This window comes from Myotis lucifugus, unplaced genomic scaffold, assembly GCF_000147115.1.
Source record: "Myotis lucifugus unplaced genomic scaffold, Myoluc2.0 scaffold_90, whole genome shotgun sequence".
In the NCBI taxonomy this organism is placed as follows: Eukaryota; Metazoa; Chordata; class Mammalia; order Chiroptera; family Vespertilionidae; genus Myotis; species Myotis lucifugus.
The window spans coordinates 125007-139230 of NW_005871138.1; the positions used below are offsets into that span (position 1 = coordinate 125007).

The window sequence follows — 14224 nt, forward strand, 5'->3', positions numbered from 1 at the left end:
GGCCCCGCACAGCATGGGGTGAAGGGCTCCATAGAGGCCCAGGAGGCCTGATCAGTGCCATATTACAGGTGGGGAAACCAAGGCACAGAGAGGGAGGGGCCCTGCCCAGGTCACCTGTGAGGGAAAAGCAGAGCTGGGGATGGGAACCGGGTTGTCTGCTCCAAGCCCAAACAGTGTGCATTCTGGACCCCACTGCCATAAATGCCAGGAAGCGCTGTCCCCTCCTTGGCAGTCTTTTGATGTTTTCCTGCATCCCCAGACGGGCTGTGGGGTGGCTGCGGTTTCCTCGCCTTGGTCCAGTGGCCCAGAGGCAAGGCTGAGAGCCCTTTCCATGCAGGAGGTGCTTCTGTGTCTTGGCGATCAGGTACACTGGTTAGAGGCCTGGGGTCAAATCTCACCTGCCCTGCGTGTGGCCATGGGACTTCTGCCTCAGCTTCCCCATCTGTGAAATGTGTGTCCTAATAGTGAAACCCATGTGGAGTGTTTGGAACCACAATGATCGCAGCCCCTGAATAACAAACAACTGTCAATATCTCCCGGGATAACCAACCAGCAGCCTTGAGTTCCAACACAGGGCCCTGTGGGATAACCCTGACTTCCTCTCCAGCTCTGGTTCACACCTCCCACACCCGGTGCCGCTGGCGTGCAGTGTGGCAGCCCACTCTCCCCGGGCCCCGCCTCCCAGCTCCACTTCCCACAAGACAATCATGACCCCTCTGAGCTTCGGAGTCCTCGTTGTAAAACGGGACCCGCAAATACCTGTCTCTCAGGGCACTACCAGGGGTAGAATTTCCTCTGTTGGCTGGCCTGGGTATGAACAAGGACAACCGGCCCGCAGAGGAGACTGGAGCTCTGAGCCACAGCCACCCCGGGACACCAGAAGGGCCTACCTAGCCCCTGCCCTGCTGGGACTGCGTCCAAGGCCGAGCCCTCGTATGAATCCCCAGGACACGAGGTACTCAGGACCTACATCCTTTAGGTCTCACTCGGTTGTTGTAGTTCTGAGGAGTGTGAGTCTTGTCCCCGGCCCAGTCAGACCGCCACTCTGCTCCAGGCCACTCACAACAATCTGTTCACTGGGGCCTAGAGCCAAGGGGTATCTCTGACCCCTCGCTCCTCCACAAACCAGCTTCTGAGACAGGACACGCTGCTTGTGGCTGCAGCCTCCCTTTCTGATGGTTCGGCAGCTGCTTCCCTGGACGGGCTGTGTCCCCTCATGACGCCCTGCCCTAAGGAGGTGGCGGGGCAGACTCCGGCTGCAGGAGGAAGGGGAGCAGGATTCTCTCAAGCAGCCCCGGGCTCAGTGACGTGGTGTCGGACAGCCCGGGTGGCAGGTGTAGGCAACCTGAGCATCGTTGGAGACACGCCCAGGAAGCTAAGCTGCTCTAAGAGGGGTGACTCCCCTCAACCCCAGGAGACAGCTTAGCTTGCCTGCCCTTCCTGGGCTCAGGACCTGGGACTGCAAAGTTCAGGCAGCTTGTCAGTGACACCATGTCAGGGAAGGGACAGTGCTTCCCTGTCGGCATTCCAGGAGGTGGCTCAGCACAGGGTACTGGGGACGCTCTGTAATAAATGGTAGCCATGATGACAGCGTTTCCTCATCTCCAAAAACAAGCATGTGCCCCACAATGCATCAGCTGTCCCCAAGGTCACTTGGTCCCCCATCCCCCCAAAGTGGGGGTAAGGCTGCTAGAACCTGAAGGAAGGGGGGAGGGCTAGGGCAATGGGTTATGAGCCTGGTCCCAGTGTCTCTGAGGGAGGAAAGCCACAGACAGAAGGGACAACTTCTGTGTGAGGCTGACAATGATCCATGAAGTCTGAAAATGAGGCCCATGAGGCAGAAGGTGAAGGGATGACACTGCAAAACCAAAGACATTCCTTGTTGCCACTGAAGTCTTGCTCTCCCTATTTGTTGGAAACCAAATTAACTGAGCGCACTCACGTCCCATTGGCCAGAACTTAGTTACATGGCCACATCCACCGGCAAAGAAGGCCGGAAAACAGAACCTTTATTCCAGGTGGCTGTGTATCCAGCTAAAAACCAGGGATTCTATTACTGTGGAGGAAAAGGAGAGTATATATCGGAGGACAGTTATTAGCCTCCCAGAAGACTATAAAACTAAAACAATTTAATTAAGATTGTGTGTTCCAGCAATTTCACTTACATGAATTACCAAAAGCATATTTATAAGAAATTTTGTTGCTGCATTGTTTGTTGTTGGGAAATGTCTTAGAAACAAAAGTCCATCCCAAGGGAACTGGTTAAATAAATTGCCACGTATCCATAATGATGTGTGCAGCTGCCAAAGTGAATGATCAGCAGATCAATTACCAAGTGGAGAAAAGAAGCTACAGAGCATTTATGGCCCCTAAACCAGGGATAATACACACACACACACACACACACACACACACACACACTTCCACAGGCTCTGGAGACCCTGGTCTCCCAGTGCTTCTGAGAGGGGGGCAGGAAACTGAAGGCCAAAGTCACAGAGATTCACCTCTTGCTGTATATATCCCTTGTAATGCATGAACATTTTTAGCCACCTACATATATTTAAAGAAACAAACTTTAAAATCAGAACAAAAAAGCAGCAGGCTTCTAACCTCCTTGCTTCTGTTGATACCTCCCTGAGGACTTGGCCGCTTGCTCAGTAATCTGAGTAAAGCAGGCCGTCGCTATGACGTCTGAGATTGTGTATACATCAGAGGCTCCCGATATTGAACCCAGCTCTGAATTTGACTGTAAAAACCCCTGTCTGGCCTCCGACACTTGCAGGCTTCCCTTTCTCACCCAACAGGATTCTTCAAAAGTTGTGAAGTCGCACCAACGTGTCCCCCCCAGAGAAACCCTCCAAGGGGGGGGGGGGGGGGGGCCGCAGCCCTGGAGTCCCGTCAGCGGGGAGCCCAGCTCACTGGCTGTGCCTTTGCACTTGCCATGCCCACGCCGATGTCAGCCCGCTGGGCCCTGGATCTGGGAGCCTGGCACGCGGGGCCCACTGTCACAAGCTGTACTGGAGCTGGTGCCCTCAGTGCCCTCCTGAGAAAAAGGGCAGTAGCAGAGGTAGGTGCCAAGTCTGACTCTCAGCACCTCCACTGCCTCGGCTAAGACCTCCTCCCCTCTGACAGTGGGAATTACATAACTGCAACTCCCTTTTTCCTCTGGCTTCCGAAGGACTCAAAACCAGTTAGCTGCACCAGCAGCAACATGGACATGTGGCTCTGCCCTCTTACTTCCGCTTTCCCATCCCAGTGTCTCACTCTGACTTCGCCCATTGTCACCTCATCGCATCCATTCTTATTGCGAGTGTCATTCCCCAGCATCCTGTCTTCTGAGTGCCTACTGGGTGCCAAGCACTGCTCCAGAGGCTAAAAATAATACGCTATCATTACTGTTCAATTCCCAAGTGCCAGTCCTCCACGCTTACTATTTCCTAGTCCTCACAAACAGACAGACCTCCTGATCCCTTTTAACAGAGGGTAAGACTGGAGCTGCAGGAGGGAGTGGCTGGCTCAAGCCAAGAGAGCAGTAGTAGAGAAAGGACGGGACCGAAGGGCTTATTCCAACTGCCACACACTTCAACAGAGCGGAAAGACAGCCCACAGAAACCACAACTCTTTTTCCACATTTGCCCCCTCCACTCACACAGAGAGGGCTGGGGCCAGATTTCTCTCCACCTCCCAGCAGCCAGCAGGGCCTGTGCACTGGCCAGTGTTTCTTGGTTGAGCCTCCCTGGGCTCAGGATGCAGAGGGATCTGCCAGGATCTCTGAACATCCCAGCCGTCGGGCTCCTGAAAGGAACCAGCCCCAGTACTCCCTACAGAATCTCCACAGCAACACCTTGTGCTCCTTTTCTTTTTTATTAAAAAATAGATCAAGAAAATATACACACTTCAGCCCACCTGCCAGAGTGAGCTTTGAAAAGGCCAAAGTGCTGTAGGGAGGGGTGCCAGTTCTGGGTGCCCAGGCTTTCTCCTTTGGAGAAAAGAGGTGTCCTTGGCCAGCATAAGAGATCATAATCTGGACCACACTGTGGAGCAGGGCAAGGGCAGACAGACAGAAGGGGGAGGGACAGCTAGAGCAGAGATGGCTGAGGGCAACTGGAGGCCCAGGTGGAAGGACAGAGCCTGCATAGCACTGCCACCCACACAAGGTCCTTGGCCTTGTCCTCCAAGGATCTGCACTGCCTGGCCTCCTCTCCCCTCTGCCAGCCACAGGCCCCAGACTCTTTCCAGCCAGGGCAGCTGCAATCAGGCATTGAGAGCCTTCCAGCGCTCACTGTCCGTGCTGTTGATGCTGCCGGTGTGGCAGGGCATGGAAGCGATGTCATCCAGGTAGGACACTCCGCTGGCTGAGTCGAACTGTGTGCTGGCAGCACCTGCTGCCTCCAGGCCCTCCCGCCGGGTTACAGCATAGGGATGGGGCAGGTGCATGTCTGGTTCCTCAGTCTCATCCACTTGGCATTTGTAGGAGAAAAGGATCTTGGGCTCCGAGCTAGTAGGGAGGACAGAGGGGCATGGGGAGCCGCACAATCTGAGTCCAGAAAGGCCCTCCTTCATTGGGCAATGAGGCCATCAGACCAGGAGGAAATGCATTTATGGCTGCCTAACGCCAAACCTGAGGTCCCTATCGCTTGGACCATGGAGTCCAACAGGACTAACACCCAGCCTCCTCCTCCTGGCTCTGTGTGCTTGAGCAAGAGGTTCTGTGCCTGCTTTCTCACCCAAAATGGGTGCAACAACCCCAACCTCAGAGGCTTTTCGTGTAGGGTGAACAGCCTGAAACAGTACCTGGGTCAGCATGCTCAGCAAGCATTGGCCATGACCTCCACCCCTGCACTCTGAGCTCACCCACTCCCTCAATCCTCAGGATCACTATTTGAGGGAGAAAAAACTGCACCCAATTTGCAAACAGGAGCCTGAGGCTAGATCGGAACTAGGCTGGAATCAACCTAGTCCTTCTCACCCTACCTCTAAAGCCCTCTCCCAGCTTTTCCATTCAGAAGGAAGATTCCCTCAGACCTGGCAGGTGGGGAAGGTTGGATTGGGGAAAAATACATGAGCTTCCACCACCTCAGAGGCCTGGAGTCCAACCCTCAATCCCACGTCTTTAGCATCCCATCTCCCTAAGAGACCTCCAAGCACACGTGTGCACACCCACCCCGTGCTCAAATACACCCTGGACTCCCCGCAACCCTGCTCCTCTGCCTAGTCACCCCCAGCTAGAACAGAAGCTCTGTGGGCACGAGAATCTGTGTATAATTTGTTCCCATTTGTATCTCGGGTATAGCAGTGCATGGCACAGTGAGTGTGTGCTGAGGAATGAATGGACTAATCTAGTCTTAAATGAAAAACAGCAAGTGCAGGACAATGTGCATAGCTACTGTCTATGTAGTACAGTAAAGTGTACATTTCCATGTGTGTTGCATATATAATATGTATATGTGTGCATATGTACATTTGTGCACGTGTGTGTGTTTGTATATGTATGTACATGTGTGTACATGTACACACACAGAGACACTCGTCTGCCCCTCTCTCCTGTCTTAGCCTACATCCGGAGCAGGGGAGCTCTAGAAGCTGTACCAGGCAGGTACACAGGCTCAGGAAGAAGGCGCGGTTCCGCCCGCAGCCACGCGGGGGCGCCTGGAGCCCCCTAACCCTGGGGAAGTGGGCTGGAAAGCCTGGAGCTCTGCCAAGACCTCCAGCCCACCAGCCCCCACTCCCTCCCTCCCGGGCCCCTGTGGGAGGACTCACCCGAAAAAGCCCCGGAGGAAGGCCACGTAGATGAGGGGCGCGAAGAAGCTGAAGTAGAGGAACGTGGTGGCGTCCACACAGCTGGGGGAGGGGGACAAAGGGGGCAGGTTGGAGCATGCCTCACTGGGCGGAACCTCCCCAGCCTGGGGCTCCCTGTCCCAGCTCCCCCAGCCTCCATACCAGAGCCCCTCGATGATGTCAGCACAGAGCAGCGCGCTTCCCAGCCCCTGCAGCAGGTTGAGCAACGCCAGGATGCCTGCGTACACATAGAAGCTTCTCCGCGCTGGGGGGTGGGGGGAGCGTGAGGTCCTGTCCTCTCCTCCACACTTCATCCCACTGGGACCCCTCGGTCCCCTGAGGAGCCCTCCTTCCCTCCCTCCCTCCCACCCAGGGCTCTCCAGCTCCAGGCCACCGTGGCCCAAACAGATTCTCCCTACCCTCCCACCCAGCAGTGTCCCAGAGCAGCTCACAAGGCAGGGAGATGCGGTCCTTCAGAGGGGTCTTGGGAAGCACCACCACCAGAGAGTACACCTAGAGACAGAAGCGGGGCTCAGAGGGGTGCCGGGGAGCACCAGGCCTGGAACTAGGCCAGGTACCACGGAGTCAGGCTCCGGCTAACTCGGCCACTCCCAGCGGGTCGAGGCCCAGGGTCCACCCTCTGCCTCACCAGGAAGAAGAAGCAGGAGCTGACCAGCCAGAAGTGGCGGCCCCCGTGCCCATAGATGTTGAAGTCCTCAGCTGAGAGGTGGGCATCAGGGTACAGGATCTCCAGGGTCCCCTGCAAGGGCAGGCAGGGGAGGGTCTCAAAGGATTCTGCCACTTGGAAGGTCCCCTCCCTGGGGCCTTCCACCACAGAAGCTATCCACCACACCAAGCCCAGCCCCAGCCTGGTCCCCAGGGGTTCCTGCTCCAGCTGACTCTCTGGTCACATCCTTCCCATCCAGCTACAGCACCCAGAACAGGCCCAGTTGGAGCAGGGGACAGAGCTGGGCAAAGGGCAATACCTGACCCAAACTAAGAATGTGGTCTGCAGACCTACATTCTCCTACCTGGGCTGCTTGCTAAAACCGCAGGTGATGGGCATCCTCCCCTCCCCCACCCCAATCTATAAGAAGGAAATCTATAAGAAGGAAATCTATAAGAAGGAAATCTATAAGAAGGAAATGTGGGAAGGGCCCCCAGAACCTGCCTTGTTAACAAGCGCACCAGGTGACTCCTTAGATGCACTAAATTAGGAGAACACTGCACCTGATAAACATTCAAACCCAGATCCAGGACCAGGAGGCCTGGCCTTCGCTGACTACAGCCTCCTCCAGGGAGCCCCCAGGGCTGCCCTGCCCCACCCACCCCCTCTTACCTGGGTGACAGAGTAGGCCAGGGACAGCACGGTGGTGATGGCCAGCACACGCTTGATGCTTGACTTGCTCTCCAGGTGACCTGGAAAAAATGTGCTGGTCAGTCAGCAGGAGCCAGCCCAGGTGACCATGGTGGGGTTGGCCCCCAGCCAGGGAGGGGCAGGGCGAGCATTAGCCCCAGCAGCAGACGCACCAAAGGCAAGGCCCAGGATAACCACACTCAGCTCGATGGCCAACAGGAAGAAGCGGGTAATCTCCCACAGGATCTGGACACAGAGTGGGCAGAGTGTCAGCCTGGGGCCCAGTCACCCCTCTCCCCAGTGCCCAGCACCCCCCTTGCCAGCAGGCCCAGCCACACCTTATCAGCAACAGTTGCAGCATCCGAGGTGCTGACCGTCATGCTGACCACGGCCCGGGCAATGCCCACTAGCGCCACCACGAACACCTGGTGGGTGAGAAGGGGGTGCGGTGGAGTCAGGGAACCAGACCTCTGGGATCGCAAGGACAGCAAACCCACCCCCCACATCTGCAGTTCTGGTTCCCCCAGAATGGAAGGATTCCAAACTAAACAAGGCAGGAGATGGGGAGACCACCCTCCACTTGCCTGGTCCTCCCCTCTTGGGCCTCAGTGTCCCAACTACACTGACAGCTACAGAATGGCTAGTAGGGTGACATGATAGAGCCAGACTGCCTAGGTTCAAATCCCAGCTCCGCTGCTTCCTGCCTCTGTGACCTCAGGCAAGTAACTGCTCCTCCAGCCCCAGTTTCCTCATCTATGAAATAGAAGTAATAATGGCACCTATTGCATCTGAGCACTGAGGGATCAAATCTATAATAATAAAAGCGTAATATGCTAATTAGGACAGACGTCCTTCGGGGCGACCTTCCAGATGAAGCCGGGGCTGTGAGGGAAGCCCGGGTCCCGGGTGCCTGCGGGCGGCTGGAGGGGAGCCCGGGTCCTGGGTGCCAGAAGGAAGCTGGTGCCCCGGCAGCCGGGGGAAGGAAGGCCTACTCTTGCATGAATTTCGTGCATCGGGCCTCAAGTGAGTAAATAAATGTGGATGTGTGCCTGGTATCAGTAAGGACTGGGTCCACAACTGCCATTAGTCTTGTCATAGTAATGGTTTTAATTCTGAGACCTGGGGGCTGAGAAAGGAGGCCATGGAGAAGAGGCATCCAGACCCTAGGGAAGGTGCCACAGGAGTAGGTTTTGAACAAGTGCCTGTGCTCAGCATCTGTAGCTTTTGTCACCTAGTATCCACCCTCTTCCTCTGCCAACAGCTTCATTCCTGTCCCACCCTCCTCCTTCACATGGTTTGGGGGGACTGACCCCACCACTCCTGACTTCAGGGACTGACCTGTGACCTAGGGCTGGCCATTCTAGTATGCCATTCCGCTGGTTTAGGAATGGGGTGGTACCCAAGGGAATTGATTGAAAGTCACAGCCAGGACAAGAGGTGCAATCACTAGGAAAGGAAGCTGAGGGGATGCAAACCCAGAGCTGCTGGGGCTGCCTGGCTGCCATGAGGGTGGAGACTGCTAGAGACAGGGCCATCAGAAAGACACCAAGCTAAGAAGGAGATAGAGACAGAGCGGAGCATCACTGAGCCTCTGAATCCAGCTGTGCCCGCAGCCCTGGGACTGGTCAGTTTCTCAGTCTGGCTTCTGTGGGTTTTAGTTTTCTGACACGTACAAACAAAAGAGCCCACGTTCATACATACTCCATCCTTTGTACCATGAAAGCCACGTCTAAGCCTTGGGGAGGCCCACACCCCTCAGCAGGGCAGGCTGCAGATGCAACCAACTGCCATGTGCCTACGGTATGCCAAGCCCTCACTGGGCAGGAGCTATGCACGCTGTCACTTGGTGCTCACAGGAGTGCCACAAGCGAAATCAAATCTGACATGTAGAAGGGCACTGAGGCACAGAGAGGTCAAGCCACTGGCCCAAGGCCATCCTGCACAGCTGGGGTTTGGAGGTGGTCTGCCTAAGGGCACTCTTACCACTGCCTCCTCTCCAGGACCAAGTCCCCAGGAGGAAGAGGGTGGGCCAGTGCTGACTCCCCTGGCCTTGCCTCATGTTCCTGGGCATTGGCCCTGGGTTTCTTTTCTTGCCCACTCCCCCAGAAAGAGCATCTGCCTGACATACAGTAGATTATTAATATCTGCTGAATAAATACACAAATAAGTAAATGGTCAGAGAGGCTGTGGGAGAGGGCAAAGAAGAAAGCAGGCCTTGATCCCCATCCCTACACAACACCACCTCACAGGGCTGGGGTCTAGTCAGCAGGTCTACCAACAGCCTCCCCTGCCTCTCTGCCTGCCCACTACCCATTCTTCTGACTGGGAAGTTCTGACCCCGACCACAAAGGGGAGACCAGGGAGCCACTCAGCTCTCAGGTAGTGATCGCTAAGAAGCACAGAAAGGGAGGACTCCAGTCAGTCAGGCATGAGTCCTGAAGAAAGGGAGCTGGACAGCCCACATCTGAGACTCACACCTGGGACTGCCTTGTCAGCCAGAGCCCTGCTACCTCTCCCCAGGCAACACCCACCAAGACCACTGAGTAAGGAGAATGCAGGCTCTCACAACAGGCAGGAGGTCTCAGATGGATGGATGGAGGCTCACTGGGTAATTTTTCTCTACTCAGCATCCATTCGTCTTCCTTTTAGTAATGGTTCCCCACTTGTCTTCCAGGGACTATCATCCTCCTCTGGTCAGGCTAAGCTGACCCACTATCCCAGCTCCAAAGTATTCCTTTCCCCATAGTCACAGTAATTGGCTCAGGGCTGAACACAGAACCAAAGTGGGCCAATCAGAGGGCAGTCCAGGTCTACACTGGAGGTACTCTTTGCTAAGTTAGCAGAAAAGCAGGATATGAACTCTAAGCTGCTCTTGGCTATCTTTGACACCATAAGGGGAGAACTCATCTGAGATAAGGCCAGAGGAGAGCAGAGATGCAGAGAGACCCTGATGACATGACTTAATCCCCTGGATCCAGCCATACCTGAAGCTGACTTTCCATTTCAGAGGCAGTTAATAATTCCCTTTTTTGCTTAAGCCAGTTGCAGTTGGGTTTTCTGTCACCAATTGGAGTGAACTCACCAGGATATAGAAGGTGATAAAAATGGGGCTGGAGGTGATGCAGATCTTGGCCCGAGCAAACGGAAGCTTCCAGAGCAGGAAAATGAAGAAGAGCACATTGGGGATGAGCAGCAAGAGGTCCCAGTACCGGACCCTAGCAAACAGGTATAAAAACCAGCTCACTAGTGAGGTTGTGTCTGAATTCCTCTCTCTCTCTCTCTCTCTCTCTCTCTCTCTCTCACACACACACACACACACACACACACACACACACACCAGGAAAACAAGGCTGTGACTGCCTTACCGAGAGGTGCCGATGTCCTCGTACAGCAGCAGCAGGCAGCGATGTGGCACACTGATGTTGGGAGCCAGGGGTGGGGACAGCACTGTGCTCCCGTTGGCCCAAACCACCTCCTGCACGGTTTCCATCTTGCCAGCACCCAGCCTTGGGGGAGTGAGAGCCACGAGGTTAGCAGCGCAGAGGCTGTGCAGCCCTGGGCCTCCGGTCTCAGGCTCCCAGTGGAGTACCAGAGGGGCTGCCCACAGTGAGCCTGCTGCCCGCTCCCCATCACACCAGGCAGGAGGTGAGGTGTGGTGCTCCTGCTCATGTCCCAACCCAACCCCACACAGGGGCCCAGTCCCTTGTCTCAGGCTCTGTCTGTCTCATGACCCCCAAACAGTAAAAGCTGCCTCAGTGATTGAGCCTGCCTCTCGGCCAGGCAAAGCAATGCAAGCTATTTGGCATCACTTCTGTTGGTCACTCCAAACCTGAGGGAGACACAGCTCGTGCCCCAGCCGGCCTCTTACTTCCTTGTCTTCTCTGTGCCTCAGTTTCCCTGACCCAGGAATGGGAGTAACAAGTGTCCATCCTGTGAGGTTGCAGTGAGTACTAGATAAGTGACGTCAGGTGCCTCCAACAGCCAACACACATGAAGTCCTCAGTAGCTGAGCTTCGGCTCCAACCTTCCACACCCAGGCAGAACCCACCTGGAGGCCGAGTGCGGTCACAGCCGCCAAGTGCCTGCGCGGGGTATCATGCACACTCAAGTGGCCCTCAAGCCCTTGTCTCCCTTTGCTGCCACCCTAGAAAGACAGATACAACTAGAGGGTACACTGCACTGTCCCCTAGAAGCACAGAGGTCTCTAAGTGGAGAGGGTGAGAGAAGAGGAGGCGCTGTGGAGGGAGGGAGAGGGTGCTGCTGAGGAAGTGTGAAGGGTGGGGGGCAGTCAAGCACCCACATGATGATTTGAGAATGAGAGGTCAGAGTCCAGCCTGAAGATAGGAGACTTGGTGGTTTAGGGTCCTGGAGCCACCGTGGACAACCGAGGCAGGCTTGCAGGTCACAGGACTCAGGGAGAGTATCAGTAGAGCTGGCCTGCATCGACAGCGGCAGGGACTTCCACAGGGAGCTTGGGGGGCTCAGGGCAGGTGAGCCAGGTGTGACCAGCTCACCAGGATGTAACAGATGCCAGCGTTTAAAATGATGACTTGGACAGAATTATGCCCATGTCTCCACTTCGGGGTATGCTTATAATAGCCCCGAGCTGCGGGCAGCCCAAATGAGAATGCATGTGAGAACAGCAGTGCTCACATAAACAACAGTGGAATACTGCACAGAAATAAAAAGAATGGGTTACTGCTACGGGCAGCAACACAGAAGCGCCTCGCAGATAAGAATCTTGAGAAAGCCACACAAGGAGCAGAGCAGACGTGCGGTTTAACCCCATGGAGAGACTGAGTAAGGGTCACCCTTGTGGAGGATGGAGGGTAGAGGGGTGGAGGGAGGCACACCAGCTTCTAGATACTTGATCTGGGTGGTGGGTACCCAGGTGCGCTCACTGTGTCACAATTCACTGAGCCATGGACCTCTGCTTTGGGCACGTGTATGGGTTACACTTCAGTAAATTTTTAAAAATTGAGATGTTCTTTTACATGCCAAGAGCATAGGTGTCCCACTCAGCAAGGAGCAGCCCAGGAGGCTATGCAGCACTGCAACAGGAACCCGTGCTTATCTAGCACTAGCACTATTCCTGAACAACAGCAGGCCAAGACAGGGCTCGAGGGAATGCAGGGACGTGCTCACTGTTTCTCACAGCCATGAAACGAGTGCTGCCTCTGGCTTAGACTCCCAAGGGCTGGGCAAGACCTGGGGCTCAGGCCCCACCATCCCTCTCACCAACAGGCCACTGAATAGCTCTGGGATCACATGACCACCTGCAACTTGAGGACATACCAACAGTGAGGAATATTAAAGAGAACATATGCCTGACACATAGTAGGTCCAAAAACAGAAGTTGATTCCTTCCTGTTCTCTACTAATGGGAAAGGCAGCCAAAGAAGTCCACCCCTTCCTTCATTCATGCATTCTTCCACCTACCCATGGCAGGCAGTGCCAAGCACCTACTGTGAGCCAGGCAGGAGTCCTGGTGCTGGGACACACCTGCCCCCACAGGGCCTTCCTTCTAGGAGGGGAAGCCTAGAGCCAGTGCAAAAGCCCACATTTTAAAAGCAAACTTCTAGAGATAAGTGCTGAGACAATAAGAGCACAGAGGAGTGGTACAGAACAGCGGTCACCAACCGGTGGTCCGCGGACCACTGGTGGTCCGTGAGGTCCGAAAGGTTGGCGACCGCTGGTACAGGACAGGAAACAGTAGAGACTGCTGCAGTCCCCAACATGCATCCTTTCCTGGAGAACTAGAGCCCCTGGATTTAGCTTGCACATGCCTCCCCAGAATCACAGCCACTCTCCCAGGTTCCCTCCCCCCTGGCTGTGGCCATGTGAACAAGTTGTATCATGAACAAGTTGTATCCAACAGGACATGAGTAGTGAGGTTTGCCAATTTCAGGTTGTGCCCTTCTCTGTTCCCATTGCTGGAATGTGAATGTGGTGGTAGGAACAAGAGCAGAGCCATCTCAGATCACAAGACAGAAGCCACATATATTGAGGATAACAGTAATAAGAAAGGTGTGGGAAACCGCCTATTGTCTTCACTAGCAGAGAGGTGTAGACAGAGAACCCGGAAGGCTAGTGACCTTTGAAGCCCTAGCAAAGGTCAGAGCTGTGCACCCACTGTTAGTCCAGATAATGATAGCTGAAGCGACTTCCCCACCAGATAGTCATGTAAATCCTTATTGATAAGATAGTCTGTGTGTTACTGGAACTTGCCTGCCTAAGGGCTATGGGTGTATCCCAAACCAATAAAAGGTTGGCGAGGCCTGAGCACCAGTGGAAGTCCTTCCCCTTGAGTTGAACTTACCCGCCTGGCCCCCCCAATATTTCCAAATTATCTCTTGTCTCTTCTCTTTCATTTGTGTGCGGCTCCTCTTCCAGATCCTGAACCCTGAACCACGCGGGACGTGGAGGGAAACATTGACAACAGTCTGGCCCTGGCCAGTGTGGCTCAGTTGGTTGGACATTGTCCCATGCACCCAAAGGTTGCCAGTTCCATTCCCAGTCAGGACGATGCCCTGATTACAGGCTCAATCCCCACTACAGGGCATGCAGGAGGCAGCCAATCAATATTTTGCTCTCTCATTGATGTTTATCTCTCTCCCCCCTCCCTTCCTCTCTCTCTAAAAATCAATTTTTAAAATCTTAAAAAAACAAAGAAAAGAAGGAAGGAAGAAAGGCTTCTGGGTCCCAAACATGGTAGGGTTCCAGTCATGTCCTGAACAGGTTGCATGAAGACTATCATGCAACAGACAGGAATAATCTATCTTGTTATCTTGGCCTTTGTTTCAGTGGCTAAGCCTGAATCCCAGGGAACATAAAGGGGTGCTGCCTAAAATTGGGCTGTTACACAAGGTGAATATGAGCTGAGATCCAAATAACTGGGAAGGAGCCAGCCTTTAAACAATGTGGACAAAGAGCAACCAGGGAGAGGACAACAATGCAAAGGCCCTGAGAGAGAAACAGGCTTGGCCTGTTCAAAGGGCAAAACACAAGCCAGTGTGGTTGGACATGAGATCAGAAAGGTTGGTGGGACCAGGTCAGACGGGGCCACATGACCTCATGCAACGTGATTTT

The 14224-nt window shown here is 54.6% G+C and overlaps 1 protein-coding gene across 1 annotated transcript in view; it reads right to left on the minus strand.

Annotated features, from left to right (window-relative positions):
• Window positions 1–3845: 3845 nt before the first annotated feature.
• The window catches only part of TPRA1 (transmembrane protein adipocyte associated 1), a 13465-nt gene continuing 3086 nt past the window's right edge, over window positions 3846–14224 (minus strand). Inside the window, exons 2-11 of the mRNA XM_006091291.3 lie at window positions 10501–10641; window positions 10218–10350; window positions 7474–7560; window positions 7309–7381; window positions 7118–7197; window positions 6428–6538; window positions 6231–6291; window positions 5941–6043; window positions 5761–5841; window positions 3846–4498 (exon numbers count right to left, since the gene is read on the minus strand). Of these exons, the coding sequence (XP_006091353.1) occupies window positions 4255–4498; window positions 5761–5841; window positions 5941–6043; window positions 6231–6291; window positions 6428–6538; window positions 7118–7197; window positions 7309–7381; window positions 7474–7560; window positions 10218–10350; window positions 10501–10625 (1098 nt within the window). The 5' untranslated portion in view covers window positions 10626–10641 and the 3' untranslated portion in view covers window positions 3846–4254. The remainder of the gene's footprint in view (window positions 4499–5760; window positions 5842–5940; window positions 6044–6230; window positions 6292–6427; window positions 6539–7117; window positions 7198–7308; window positions 7382–7473; window positions 7561–10217; window positions 10351–10500; window positions 10642–14224) is intronic.